We start from the raw sequence: 15611 nt of genomic DNA on the forward strand, positions 1-15611 counted from the left end.
AGCTAGGACACAGTTTCAGTGGAGTGGGACTGGGATTTCAGATGCTGTGGAGCTAGGACACTGTTTCAGTGGAGTGGGACTGGGATTTCAGATGCTGTGCGACTAGGACACTGTTTCAGTGGAGTGGGACTGGGATTTCAGATGCTGTGCAGCTAGGACACTGTTTCAGTAGAGTGGGACTGGGATTTCAGATGCTGTGCAGCTAGGACACAGTTTCAGTGGAGTGGGACTGGGATTTCAGATGCTGTGCGACTAGGACACAGTTTCAGTGGAGTGGGACTGGGATTTCAGATGCTGTGCGACTAGGACACAGTTTCAGTGGAGTGGGACTGGGATTTCAGATGCTATGCAGCTAGGACACAGTTTCAGTGGAGTGGGACTGGGATTTCAGATGCTAAGCAGCTAGGACACAGTTTCAGTGGAGTGGGACTGGGATTTCAGATGCTATGCAGCTAGGACACAGTTTCAGTGGAGTGGGACTGGGATTTCAGATGCTGTGCGGCTAGGACACTGTTTCAGTAGAGTGGGACTGGGATTTCAGATGCTATGCAGCTAGGACACAGTTTCAGTGGAGTGGGACTGGGCTTTCAGATGCTGTGCGACTAGGACACAGTTTCAGTGGAGTGGGACTGGGCTTTCAGATGCTGTGCGACTAGGACACTGTTTCAGTGGAGTGGGAGTGGGCTTTCAGATGCTGTGTGACTAGGACACAGTTTCAGTGGAGTGGGACTGGGATTTCAGATGCTATGCAGCTAGGACACAGTTTCAGTGGAGTGGGACTGGGATTTCAGATGCTAAGCAGCTAGGACACAGTTTCAGTGGAGTGGGACTGGGATTTCAGATGCTATGCAGCTAGGACACAGTTTCAGTGGAGTGGGACTGGGATTTCAGATGCTGTGCGGCTAGGACACAGTTTCAGTGGAGTGGGACTGGGATTTCAGATGCTGTGCGGCTAGGACACAGTTTCAGTGGAGTGGGACTTCAGATGCTGTGCGGCTAGGACACAGTTTCAGTGGAGTGGGACTGGGATTTCAGATGCTATGCAGCTAGGACACAGTTTCAGTGGAGTGGGACTGGGATTTCAGATGCTATGCAGCTAGGACACAGTTTCAGTGGAGTGGGACTGGGATTTCAGATGCTAAGCAGCTAGGACACAGTTTCAGTGGAGTGGGACTGGGATTTCAGATGCTGTGCGGCTAGGACACAGTTTCAGTGGAGTGGGACTGGGATTTCAGATGCTGTGCGGCTAGGACACAGTTTCAGTGGAGTGGGACTTCAGATGCTGTGCGGCTAGGACACAGTTTCAGTGGAGTGGGACTGGGATTTCAGATGCTGTGCAGCTAGGACACAGTTTCAGTGGAGTGGGACTGGGATTTTAGATGCTATGCAGCTAGGACACAGTTTCAGTGGAGTGGGACTGGGATTTCAGATGCTATGCAGCTAGGACACAGTTTCAGTGGAGTGGGACTGGGATTTCAGATGCTATGCAGCTAGGACACAGTTTCAGTGGAGTGGGACTGGGATTTCAGATGCTATGCAGCTAGGACACAGTTTCAGTGGAGTGGGACTGGGATTTCAGATGCTAAGCAGCTAGGACACAGTTTCAGTGGAGTGGGACTGGGATTTCAGATGCTATGCAGCTAGGACACAGTTTCAGTGGAGTGGGACTGGGATTTCAGATGCTGTGCGGCTAGGACACAGTTTCAGTGGAGTGGGACTGGGATTTCAGATGCTGTGCGGCTAGGACACAGTTTCAGTGGAGTGGGACTGGGATTTCAGATGCTGTGCGGCTAGGACACAGTTTCAGTGGAGTGGGACTGGGATTTCAGATGCTGTGCGGCTAGGACACAGTTTCAGTGGAGTGGGACTGGGATTTCAGATGCTGTGCAGCTAGGACACAGTTTCAGTGGAGTGGGACTGGGATTTCAGATGCTATGCAGCTAGGACACAGTTTCAGTGGAGTGGGACTGGTATTTCAGATGCTATGCAGCTAGGACACAGTTTCAGTGGAGTGGGACTGGGATTTCAGATGCTGTGTGGCTAGGACACAGTTTCAGTGGAGTGGGACTGGGATTTCAGATGCTATGCAGCTAGGACACAGTTTCAGTGGAGTGGGACTGGGATTTCAGATGCTGTGCGGCTAGGACACAGTTTCAGTGGAGTGGGACTGGGATTTCAGATGCTGTGCGGCTAGGACACAGTTTCAGTGGAGTGGGACTGGGATTTCAGATGCTGTGCGGCTAGGACACAGTTTCAGTGGAGTGGGACTGGGATTTCAGATGCTGTGCGGCTAGGACACAGTTTCAGTGGAGTGGGACTGGGATTTCAGATGCTGTGCGGCTAGGACACAGTTTCAGTGGAGTGGGACTGGGATTTCAGATGCTATGCAGCTAGGACACAGTTTCAGTGGAGTGGGACTGGTATTTCAGATGCTATGCAGCTAGGACACAGTTTCAGTGGAGTGGGACTGGGATTTCAGATGCTGTGCGGCTAGGACACAGTTTCAGTGGAGTGGGACTGGGATTTCAGATGCTGTGCGGCTAGGACACAGTTTCAGTGGAGTGGGACTGGGATTTCAGATGCTGTGGAGCTAGGACACTGTTTCAGTGGAGTGGGACTGGGATTTCAGATGCTGTGCGACTAGGACACAGTTTCAGTGGAGTGGGACTGGGATTTCAGATGCTGTGCAGCTAGGACACTGTTTCAGTGGAGTGGGACTGGGATTTCAGATGCTATGCAGCTAGGACACAGTTTCAGTGGAGTGGGACTGGGATTTCAGATGCTATGCAGCTAGGACACAGTTTCAGTGGAGTGGGACTGGGATTCCAGATGCTAAGCAGCTAGGACACAGTTTCAGTGGAGTGGGACTGGGATTTCAGATGCTATGCAGCTAGGACACAGTTTCAGTGGAGTGGGACTGGGATTTCAGATGCTGTGCGGCTAGGACACAGTTTCAGTGGAGTGGGACTGGGATTTCAGATGCTGTGCGGCTAGGACACAGTTTCAGTGGAGTGGGACTGGGATTTCAGATGCTGTGCGGCTAGGACACAGTTTCAGTGGAGTGGGACTGGGATTTCAGATGCTGTGCGGCTAGGACACAGTTTCAGTGGAGTGGGACTGGGATTTCAGATGCTGTGCAGCTAGGACACAGTTTCAGTGGAGTGGGACTGGGATTTCAGATGCTATTTAGCTAGGACACAGTTTCAGTGGAGTGGGACTGGTATTTCAGATGCTATGCAGCTAGGACACAGTTTCAGTGGAGTGGGACTGGGATTTCAGATGCTGTGTGGCTAGGACACAGTTTCAGTGGAGTGGGACTGGGATTTCAGATGCTGTGCGGCTAGGACACAGTTTCAGTGGAGTGGGACTGGGATTTCAGATGCTGTGCGGCTAGGACACAGTTTCAGTGGAGTGGGACTGGGATTTCAGATGCTGTGCAGCTAGGACACAGTTTCAGTGGAGTGGGACTGGGATTTCAGATGCTATGCAGCTAGGACACAGTTTCAGTGGAGTGGGACTGGTATTTCAGATGCTATGCAGCTAGGACACAGTTTCAGTGGAGTGGGACTGGGATTTCAGATGCTGTGCGGCTAGGACACAGTTTCAGTGGAGTGGGACTGGGATTTCAGATGCTGTGCGGCTAGGACACAGTTTCAGTGGAGTGGGACTGGGATTTCAGATGCTGTGGAGCTAGGACACTGTTTCAGTGGAGTGGGACTGGGATTTCAGATGCTGTGCGACTAGGACACAGTTTCAGTGGAGTGGGACTGGGATTTCAGATGCTGTGCAGCTAGGACACAGTTTCAGTGGAGTGGGACTGGGATTTCAGATGCTGTGCAGCTAGGACACAGTTTCAGTGGAGTGGGACTGGGATTTCAGATGCTGTGCGACTAGGACACAGTTTCAGTGGAGTGGGACTGGGATTTCAGATGCTGTGCAGCTAGGACACTGTTTCAGTAGAGTGGGACTGGGATTTCAGATGCTGTGCAGCTAGGACACAGTTTCAGTGGAGTGGGACTGGGATTTCAGATGCTATGCAGCTAGGACACAGTTTCAGTGGAGTGGGACTGGGATTTCAGATGCTATGCAGCTAGGACACAGTTTCAGTGGAGTGGGACTGGGATTTCAGATGCTAAGCAGCTAGGACACAGTTTCAGTGGAGTGGGACTGGGATTTCAGATGCTATGCAGCTAGGACACAGTTTCAGTGGAGTGGGACTGGGATTTCAGATGCTGTGCGGCTAGGACACAGTTTCAGTGGAGTGGGACTGGGATTTCAGATGCTGTGCGGCTAGGACACAGTTTCAGTGGAGTGGGACTGGGATTTCAGATGCTGTGCGGCTAGGACACAGTTTCAGTGGAGTGGGACTGGGATTTCAGATGCTGTGCAGCTAGGACACAGTTTCAGTGGAGTGGGACTGGTATTTCAGATGCTATGCAGCTAGGACACAGTTTCAGTGGAGTGGGACTGGGATTTCAGATGCTGTGGAGCTAGGACACTGTTTCAGTGGAGTGGGACTGGGATTTCAGATGCTGTGCGACTAGGACACAGTTTCAGTGGAGTGGGACTGGGATTTCAGATGCTGTGCAGCTAGGACACTGTTTCAGTAGAGTGGGACTGGGATTTCAGATGCTGTGCAGCTAGGACACAGTTTCAGTGGAGTGGGACTGGGATTTCAGATGCTGTGCGACTAGGACACAGTTTCAGTGGAGTGGGACTGGGATTTCAGATGCTGTGCGACTAGGACACAGTTTCAGTGGAGTGGGACTGGGATTTCAGATGCTGTGCAGCTAGGACACAGTTTCAGTGGAGTGGGACTGGGATTTCAGATGCTGTGCAGCTAGGACACAGTTTCAGTGGAGTGGGACTGGGATTTCAGATGCTGTGCAGCTAGGACACAGTTTCAGTGGAGTGGGACTGGGATTTCAGATGCTGTGCAGCTAGGACACAGTTTCAGTGGAGTGGGACTGGGATTTCAGATGCTATGCAGCTAGGACACAGTTTCAGTGGAGTGGGACTGGGATTTCAGATGCTGTGCAGCTAGGACACAGTTTCAGTGGAGTGGGACTGGGATTTCAGATGCTGTGCAGCTAGGACACAGTTTCAGTGGAGTGGGACTGGGATTTCAGATGCTGTGCGGCTAGGACACAGTTTCAATGGAGTGGGACTGGGCTTTCAGATGCTGTGCGGCTAGGACACAGTTTCCTGATTTGTGCGATCAGAAATATGTTGGGTAGAGAGAGAATATTTACAAAACAAAAACATACCTTTTGAGTTCTGACGCATGACACCTTTCTGCGACTTCCGAAAATTCTGCCAGAAAGACTTGTTTTTCTGTCTCTTTTCATCCCTTTTTCCTAAACAAGCACACACAGTAGGGCTGAATGAAACATATGACATCTAGACTGCTCCAATCAATGACTACCCCTAGCAAACTCAAAAAATATGTAGAACGTTTATTTTTTTTGTTACGCAAATGTAGCTAATCAAAAATATAACATCAAATTGTAACTCAATTGTGATAAGAACATAACTGGCTAAATTCAAATCTTCAAATGAGGTACTAGTTCATTTGTAATAACAAATAACAACCGTTACTGTGTATGGAGTTACACATACATTTCAGAGCCAGGCCCAGCCAATCAGTATGAGTTTTCCCCCACGAAAGGGCTTTATTATAGACATAAATACTCCTCAGTTTCATCAGCTGTCCGGGTGGCTGGTGTGAGACAATCCCGCAGGTTACGAAGCCAGATGGAGGTTCCTGGGCTGGCGTGGATACACATGGTCTGCGGTTGTGAGGCCGGTTGAACCTACTGCCAAAGTCTCTAAAACGACGTTGTGGTGGCTTATGGTAGAGAAATTAACATTAAATTCTCTGGCAACAGCTTTGTCGGTTGGACGTACTGCCAAATTATCTAAAACGACCGCAGACCACATGTATTCCTGCAGTCAGCATGACAATTGCACGCTCCCTCAAAACTTGTGGCATTGTGTTGTGACACAATCGCACATTTTAGAGTGGCCTTTTATTGTCCCCAGCACAAGGTGCACCTGTGTAATGATCATGCTGTTTAATCAGCTTCTTGGATATGCCACACCTGTCAGGTCGATGGATTATATTTTTGTTCAGTATATATGTGACCAAGCACACTATACCTCGTAATATTTAGACCAATCAAATTACAGAACTGATACATTTTATTTTTTACTTACCCCCTGATCCATCATCAGATGATTTATGCATGGCCAACCTACAAATCAACCAAGAATCAAAAAAAAAAAAAAAACAAGAAATAGAAGATTCAGAGTCTGGTAAGATAACAGACAAATCTCACCTGTTTTCTGATGCAATTCTCTTCATTGTACTGCTGCTATCCTACTGTAACATCTTTGACAAAACACCACTTTATCCACCCTGAGTTCTCTCTCCAAGAATTACAGACGTGTACTATCCCCCTCACAAACATGCACGGTCCCAAACAAACCAAACGTGCACTGTCCCTCTTACCACCAGGCCAGTATAGTGTTAGTGGGGACCGTTCCCAGTAGTCAGTCAGTCCAGATGGGAAAACATGCTGCTGGACAGAGGTCAGACCACAGTGGCTATCTTAACAACAATAGGGGCTTTTCACACCCTGACTGCACTCACTGCAACATCGTCGCTCCTCATGTGGCCTTTGTGTCTCTCCCCACTCCCTCTCATTTCCCCTCGTCTCTCTCCTCTGACATCAGCTGATAGTTGTTGTTGATGCTAGCGACTATCATCCCCCACTGACACATTTCTACAGGTGGCCACAAGGGGGCACCCTGCCTAGTCACTGCCAGCCCAGTACTCTACTACTAACCATGCTGACGGAAAGGTTGTAATCGAGGCTTGTGTTCTTCTGAAAGGAACCAACTCTCTCAGAGGTGGTTACCCAAGACCAGCATATTGTATGAAGTCATGTGACTTTGAGGTGACTTGGGCTTGATTTTTAGAGCACACTAACAGGAGGTACTACTTCTCCCATTGTTTTAGGCTGGACAATGACAAAGCTAAGGTGTAAACAAACCTAAATCTTGTGTCGCCGACACCCCGCTGACTCAGTGTATAGTACCATGTTTACTCATGACCAAGATTCCTCCCTTATTCTCCTTTGTTTACAATATGACCATTCATCCTTCCAAACTCACAATGGGGGGAAGGAGAGGAAGTGTTAAATTGGTTTACTAGTAGAGGAAGCGTTCCGTTGGTAGACTAGTAGACGAAGTGTACCTGGTCAAAAGTAGTGCACTAAATAGGGAATAGGGTGCTATTTAATAGGGTGCCATTTGACACGCACACTTGGAGAAGATGTATGGAAGTGCTATGACTGTCCCACTCACTGTCCTACCTAACCCCAGGAGTTCAACAATTTATAGTTACGCAATAAGGCACGAGGGGGTGTCGTATATGGCCAGTATACCACGGCTAAGGGCTGTTCTTAGGCACGACACAACGCAGAGTGCCTGGATACAGTGCTTAGCCGTTGTATATTGGCAATATACCACAAACCCCCAAGGTGCCTTATTGCTATTATAAACTGCTTACCCACGTAATAAATGTTTTATTGTTTTGTCATACCCAATCAGCATTCAGGGCTCAAACCACTCTGTTTATAATAAGATAACTTTCACTAGGACAGGAAAACAATGTATGGAACTGCTATGACTGTCCTACTTCCACCAATTGAACTACATATAAGAACATCACATTACAATATAGTCCACAATACACTCCACACAAAGGGGAGATGATGCCGGTGACAGATCTAGAATAACAACAGTTTAAGTGTTATATACAGCATCTCTATGGTCTTACCTTCTCTCAGTCTCGGGAGTGGACGTTGCGTTACTGCAACTCAGCCCTAGCGACTCCTGTAGAGAACAGAACACTGGAGTCAGACAAGCAGGCAATGGAATCTGACAAACACACTTGGAGAACTACATTCTAGCGCACAGACAGGCAAGTTGGTTTGGAACTCCTAATGCGCATCTCATTGACCACAAAAGGCTACAGTAGACATTCCTCAGTCAAATTTTTTTAAACCATTTTTCCAGGACACACATTATAACACCATGTATTACAAAATCACAAGGCCACAGTCTTCACTATAGACAGTGAAACGTGACTTTGTAGCATTAAAACAGCTCTCCTTGAGACCCCAATAACAGAGCAGTGTTCTGACTCACAGCTGCTCTATGATGTCTGTGATGCAGAGGGAATCCGTCCTCCCAGAGAGTAAACATACAATAGGGGAGGCGTGTGTGTCTGTACTCACTCACCTTGATCTGAGCTGGGGGAATCAGTCCTCCCAGAGAGTAAACATACAATAGGGGAGGGGCGTACGTCTGTGTGCGGGAACATTCACTCACCTGGATCTGAGAGCGAAGGTGCAGTGATGATGTCGGGACTAAGTCCACCTTTTCCTGAAAGCCCAGAAGGCACAAGCAAAGCAGTAAGAAATATAACTATATCCAGAACCATCACACTGTACTGATGTTAAATACAACGTCACACTGTACTGATGAAGGACAACGTCACACTGTACTGATGAAGGACAACGTCACACTGTACTGTTGTTAAATAATGATGAAGGACAACATCACACTGTACTGATGTTAAATAGTGATGAAGGACAACATCACACTGTACTGATGAAGGACAACATCACACTGTACTGATGTTAAATAGTGATGAAGGACAACGTCACACTGTACTGATGTTAAATAGTGATGAAGGACAACGTCACAATGTACTGATGTTAAATAGTGATGAAGGACAACGTCACACTGTACTGATGTTAAATAGTGATGAAGGACAACATCACACTGTACTGATGAAGGACAACGTCACACTGTACTGATGTTAAATAGTGATGAAGGACAACGTCACACTGTACTGATGTTAAACAGTGATGAAGGACAACGTCACACTGTACTGATGTTAAATAGTGATGAAGGACAACGTCACACTGTACTGATGTTAAATAGTGATGAAGGACAACATCACACTGTACTGATGAAGGACAACGTCACACTGTACTGATGTTAAATAGTGATGAAGGACAACGTCACACTGTACTGATGTTAAATAATGATGAAGGACAACATCACTGTACTTATGTTAAATACGTCACACTGTACTGTTGTTAAATAGTGATGAAGGACAACATCATACTGTACTGATGAAGGACAACGTCACACTGTACTGATGTTAAATAGTGATGAAGGACAACATCACACTGTACTGATGTTAAATAGTGATGAAGGACAACATCACACTGTACTGATGAAGGACAACGTCACACTGTACTGATGTTAAATAATGATGAAGGACAACGTCACACTGTACTGATGTTAAATAATGATGAAGGACAACGTCACACTGTACTGATGTTAAATAGTGATGAAGGACAACGTCACACTGTACTGATGTTAAATAATGATGAAGGACAACGTCACACTGTACTGATGTTAAATAGTGATGAAGGACAACATCACACTGTACTGATGTTAAATAGTGATGAAGGACAACGTCACACTGTACTTATGTTAAATAGTGATGAAGGACAACATCACACTGTACTGATGAAGAACAACGTCACACTGTACTGATGTTAAATAGTGATGAAGGACAACATCACACTGTACTGATGAAGGACAACATCACACTGTACTGATGTTAAATAGTGATGAAGGACAACGTCACACTATACTGATGTTAAATAGTGATGAAGGACAACATCACACTGTACTGATGAAGGACAACGTCACACTGTACTGATGTTAAATAGTGATGAAGGACAACGTCACACTGTACTGATGTTAAATAGTGATGAAGGACGTCACACTGTACTGATGAAGGACAACGTCACACTGTACTGATGTTAAATAGTGATGAAGGACAACGTCACACTGTACTGATGTTAAATAGTGATGAAGGACAACGTCACACTGTACTGATGTTAAATAGTGATGAAGGACGTCACACTGTACTGATGTTAAATAGTGATGAAGGACAACGTCACACTGTACTGTTGTTAAATAGTGATGAAGGACAACATCACACTGTACTGATGTTAAATAGTGATGAAGGACAACATCACAGTGTACTGTTGTTAAATAATGATGAAGGACAACATCACACTGTACTGTTGTTAAATAATGATGAAGGACAACATCACACTGTACTGTTGTTAAATAATGATGAAGGACAACATCACACTGTACTGATGAAGGACAACGTCACACTGTACTGATGTTAAATAGTGATGAAGGACAACGTCACACTGTACTGATGTTAAATAATGATGAAGGACAACATCACACTGTACTGATGTTAAATAGTGATGAAGGACAACATCACACTGTACTGATGTTAAATAGTGATGAAGGACAACATCACACTGTACTGATGAAGGACAACATCACACTGTACTGATGTTAAATAGTGATGAAGGACAACGTCACACTGTACTGATGTTAAATAGTGATGAAGGACAACGTCACAATGTACTGATGTTAAATAGTGATGAAGGACAACGTCACACTGTACTGATGTTAAATAGTGATGAAGGACAACATCACACTGTACTGATGAAGGACAACGTCACACTGTACTGATGTTAAATAGTGATGAAGGACAACGTCACACTGTACTGATGTTAAACAGTGATGAAGGACAACGTCACACTGTACTGATGTTAAATAGTGATGAAGGACAACGTCACACTGTACTGATGTTAAACAGTGATGAAGGACAACGTCACACTGTACTGATGTTAAATAGTGATGAAGGACAACGTCACACTGTACTGATGTTAAATAGTGATGAAGGACAACATCACACTGTACTGATGAAGGACAACGTCACACTGTACTGATGTTAAATAGTGATGAAGGACAACGTCACACTGTACTGATGTTAAATAATGATGAAGGACAACATCACTGTACTTATGTTAAATACGTCACACTGTACTGTTGTTAAATAGTGATGAAGGACAACATCATACTGTACTGATGAAGGACAACGTCACACTGTACTGATGTTAAATAGTGATGAAGGACAACATCACACTGTACTGATGAAGGACAACGTCACACTGTACTGATGTTAAATAATGATGAAGGACAACGTCACACTGTACTGATGTTAAATAATGATGAAGGACAACGTCACACTGTACTGATGTTAAATAGTGATGAAGGACAACGTCACACTGTACTGATGTTAAATAATGATGAAGGACAACGTCACACTGTACTGATGTTAAATAGTGATGAAGGACAACATCACACTGTACTGATGTTAAATAGTGATGAAGGACAACGTCACACTGTACTTATGTTAAATAGTGATGAAGGACAACATCACACTGTACTGATGAAGAACAACGTCACACTGTACTGATGTTAAATAGTGATGAAGGACAACGTCACACTGTACTGATGTTAAATAGTGATGAAGGACAACGTCACACTGTACTGATGTTAAATAGTGATGAAGGACAACATCACACTGTACTGATGAAGGACAACATCACACTGTACTGATGTTAAATAGTGATGAAGGACAACGTCACACTATACTGATGTTAAATAGTGATGAAGGACGTCACACTGTACTGATGAAGGACAACGTCACACTGTACTGATGTTAAATAGTGATGAAGGACAACGTCACACTGTACTGATGTTAAATAGTGATGAAGGACAACGTCACACTGTACTGATGTTAAATAGTGATGAAGGACGTCACACTGTACTGATGTTAAATAGTGATGAAGGACAACATCACACTGTACTGATGTTAAATAGTGATGAAGGACAACATCACAGTGTACTGTTGTTAAATAATGATGAAGGACAACATCACACTGTACTGTTGTTAAATAATGATGAAGGACAACATCACACTGTACTGATGTTAAATAGTGATGAAGGACAACATCACACTGTACTGATGTTAAATAGTGATGAAGGACAACATCACACTGTACTGATGAAGGACAACATCACACTGTACTGATGTTAAATAGTGATGAAGGACAACGTCACACTGTACTGATGTTAAATAGTGATGAAGGACAACGTCACAATGTACTGATGTTAAATAGTGATGAAGGACAACGTCACACTGTACTGATGTTAAATAGTGATGAAGGACAACATCACACTGTACTGATGAAGGACAACGTCACACTGTACTGATGTTAAATAGTGATGAAGGACAACGTCACACTGTACTGATGTTAAACAGTGATGAAGGACAACGTCACACTGTACTGATGTTAAATAGTGATGAAGGACAACGTCACACTGTACTGATGTTAAATAGTGATGAAGGACAACGTCACACTGTACTGATGTTAAATAGTGATGAAGGACAACATCACACTGTACTGATGAAGGACAACGTCACACTGTACTGATGTTAAATAGTGATGAAGGACAACGTCACACTGTACTGATGTTAAATAATGATGAAGGACAACATCACTGTACTTATGTTAAATACGTCACACTGTACTGTTGTTAAATAGTGATGAAGGACAACATCATACTGTACTGATGAAGGACAACGTCACACTGTACTGATGTTAAATAGTGATGAAGGACAACATCACACTGTACTGATGTTAAATAGTGATGAAGGACAACATCACACTACTGATGAAGGACAACGTCACACTGTACTGATGTTAAATAGTGATGAAGGACAACATCACACTGTACTGATGTTAAATAGTGATGAAGGACAACGTCACACTATACTGATGTTAAATAGTGATGAAGGACAACATCACACTGTACTGATGAAGGACAACGTCACACTGTACTGATGTTAAATAGTGATGAAGGACAACGTCACACTGTACTGATGTTAAATAGTGATGAAGGACGTCACACTGTACTGATGAAGGACAACGTCACACTGTACTGATGTTAAATAGTGATGAAGGACAACGTCACACTGTACTGATGTTAAATAGTGATGAAGGACAACGTCACACTGTACTGTTGTTAAATAGTGATGAAGGACAACATCACACTGTACTGATGTTAAATAGTGATGAAGGACAACATCACAGTGTACTGTTGTTAAATAATGATGAAGGACAACATCACACTGTACTGTTGTTAAATAATGATGAAGGACAACATCACACTGTACTGTTGTTAAATAATGATGAAGGACAACATCACACTGTACTGATGAAGGACAACGTCACACTGTACTGATGTTAAATAGTGATGAAGGACAACGTCACACTGTACTGATGTTAAATAATGATGAAGGACAACATCACACTGTACTGATGTTAAATAATGATGGACAACTGTTTGATTGTAAAATTGCAACCGTTAGGTTAAACCTAATAAGTAGAATATTATTTACCATCGTTGATTGTGCATCTTGTACAACCTTACGTTTCCTAATCTCCTCCATTCTGTCTTGGACGTCACTGAGAGAGGCACTGTAATAGTCAGAGTACTCCTGAGCCAAGTCCTCAAATGTTCCCAATGAGCCATCCTAGAGGAGAAGACATGGTCTGTATGAACAGAGATGAAGACCTACCTCATCACATAGTAAGGATCAACATATCACAGAGCAATAGAGTGCTGGCACAAGCTATCACATCACAGACCCGCATCCGGTGCAACAGGAAAACAGTAGACAAGTAAACTGACCATTGTTTTACGACATCAACATCAGATGTCGTAAAGTGCCGTGGTAGAGAACCGGGCGACTGTGGGAGACCAGGGGCCAGAAAGACTAGTGTGTGTGTGTCTGAGCTACTGGCTCTCCCTCTCCACCAGTAATACAATGCCTACACACTCTCCAGACCTCCTCAGGAGTGACCCCAGAAGCATCGGATGTACAGTAGTCTTTGACCTGACCACTGTCAACAGTATCAACTTGAGAAGTTTTGGTATAAGTACACAGCTCATTGCACCAGAAATAACCAGGAATACTAGTGAGATGGCTTTTCCTCAATAGAAACCCAGGATCTCCAGACCTACAGAACACTGCAGAGACATCCTACTATTGTGTTCTTTAGTGCCCTTTGTTGTGTGGGCTGAAGAAAATTAAAAAGATAGGAAAAGGTTCAGGACTTTTGCAGACTCATCTCCTGCAAATGTCTTCAAAGTATTGCTGGTGATTTTCCTCTCCCAAACTGGAAATACAAAATAAATAGTGATATCTGTCCAGTCCTACAGAGCCGGGCTGATACCATTTACTCTACAACCCTGTTCCTCTCTAATCTGATATGACATTGTACTCTTCCTTTGTGTTTACATGACAGGGACTAGGTGATATCACATGTTGATATCCCCATATCAGTACTGTTATGGGGATACTCACACATTTTCGCAGAGCTGCCTGGAGAACATGCTTAGTCACTGTTTTTCTTCCAAAGAGAAAATAATTATATGAAACATTGGCCAGATCAGCTGTAACCTTGAGCTTCTCACTGATAAGCAGTTTGTGCTGAAGAAGAATGTCTGAGTCAGTGAAATTAAACACCAGGGATGTATCCCAAATTACACCTTATTCCCTTTATAGTGCACTACTTTTGACCAGGGCCTATAGGGTTCTGATCAAAAGGTGTACCCTATATAGCGAAATAGGGTACCATTTGAGATGCATCCCTGGTGTTTAATGTCACTGACTCAGACATTCTTCAATATTTCATATCATTATTTTCTCTTTGGAAGAAAAACAGTGATTAAACATGGTCCCCAGCTCTGCAAAAATTCTGGAGGAATGCAAAGCTGACAAGCAGCTGCTGTTACAGTTGATATCAGAAGTTTACATACACTTATGGTGTAGTCATTAAAACTTGTTTTTCAACCGCTCCACGTATGTCTTGTTAACAAACTGTAGTTTTGGCAAGTCATTTAGGACATCTACTTTGTGCATGACAAGTCATTTTTCCAACAAATGTTTACAGACAGATTATTTCACTTAATTCACTGTATTACAATTATTTCACATAATTCACTGTATTACAATTCCAGTGGATCAGAAGTTTACATACACTAAGATGACTGTGCATTTAAACAGCTTGGAAAATTCCAGAAAATAATATCATGGCTTTAGAAGCTTCTGATAGGCTAATTACATCATTTGAGTAAATTGGAGGTGTACCTGTGGATGTATTTCAAGGCCTACCTTCAAACTCAGTGCCTCTTTGCTTGACATCATGGGAAAATCTAAAGAAATCAGCCAAGACCTCAGAAGAATAATTGTAGACCTCCACAAGTCTGGTTCATCCTTGGGAGCAATTTCCAACCGTCTGAAGGTACCACGTTCATCTGTACAAACAATAGTACGCAAGTATAAACACCATGGGACCACGCAGCCATCATACTGCTCAGGAAGGAGACGCGTTCTGTCTCCTGGAGATGAACGTACCTTGGTGCGAAAAGTGCCAATCAATCCCAGAACAACAACTAAGGACCTTGTGAAGATGCTGGATTAAAAAGGTACGAAAGTATCTATATCCACAGTAAAACAAGTCCGATAGAGGACTTTTTGATGTACAAACACATTTTCTAAAACGACATTTGAGGCGACT

General features: G+C 44.1%; 1 protein-coding gene across 3 annotated transcripts in view; it reads right to left on the minus strand.

Moving 5' to 3' along the window:
* The window catches only part of sash1b (SAM and SH3 domain containing 1b), a 116922-nt gene that overhangs the window by 22896 nt on the left and 78415 nt on the right, over nucleotides 1–15611 (minus strand). For 2 of the 3 annotated variants that reach the window (XM_021585319.3, XM_021585320.3), the window contains exons 2-6: nucleotides 13427–13561; nucleotides 8398–8451; nucleotides 7844–7899; nucleotides 6217–6254; nucleotides 5268–5357 (exon numbers count right to left, since the gene is read on the minus strand). In XM_021585319.3, the coding sequence (XP_021440994.3) occupies nucleotides 5268–5357; nucleotides 6217–6254; nucleotides 7844–7899; nucleotides 8398–8451; nucleotides 13427–13561 (373 nt within the window). The remainder of the gene's footprint in view (nucleotides 1–5267; nucleotides 5358–6216; nucleotides 6255–7843; nucleotides 7900–8397; nucleotides 8452–13426; nucleotides 13562–15611) is intronic. The other variant, XM_021585321.3, reaches the window with a different exon arrangement.

Source organism: Oncorhynchus mykiss, chromosome 25, assembly GCF_057628025.1.
Source record: "Oncorhynchus mykiss isolate SJ-2025 chromosome 25, ASM5762802v1, whole genome shotgun sequence".
Lineage (NCBI taxonomy): Eukaryota > Metazoa > Chordata > Actinopteri > Salmoniformes > Salmonidae > Oncorhynchus > Oncorhynchus mykiss.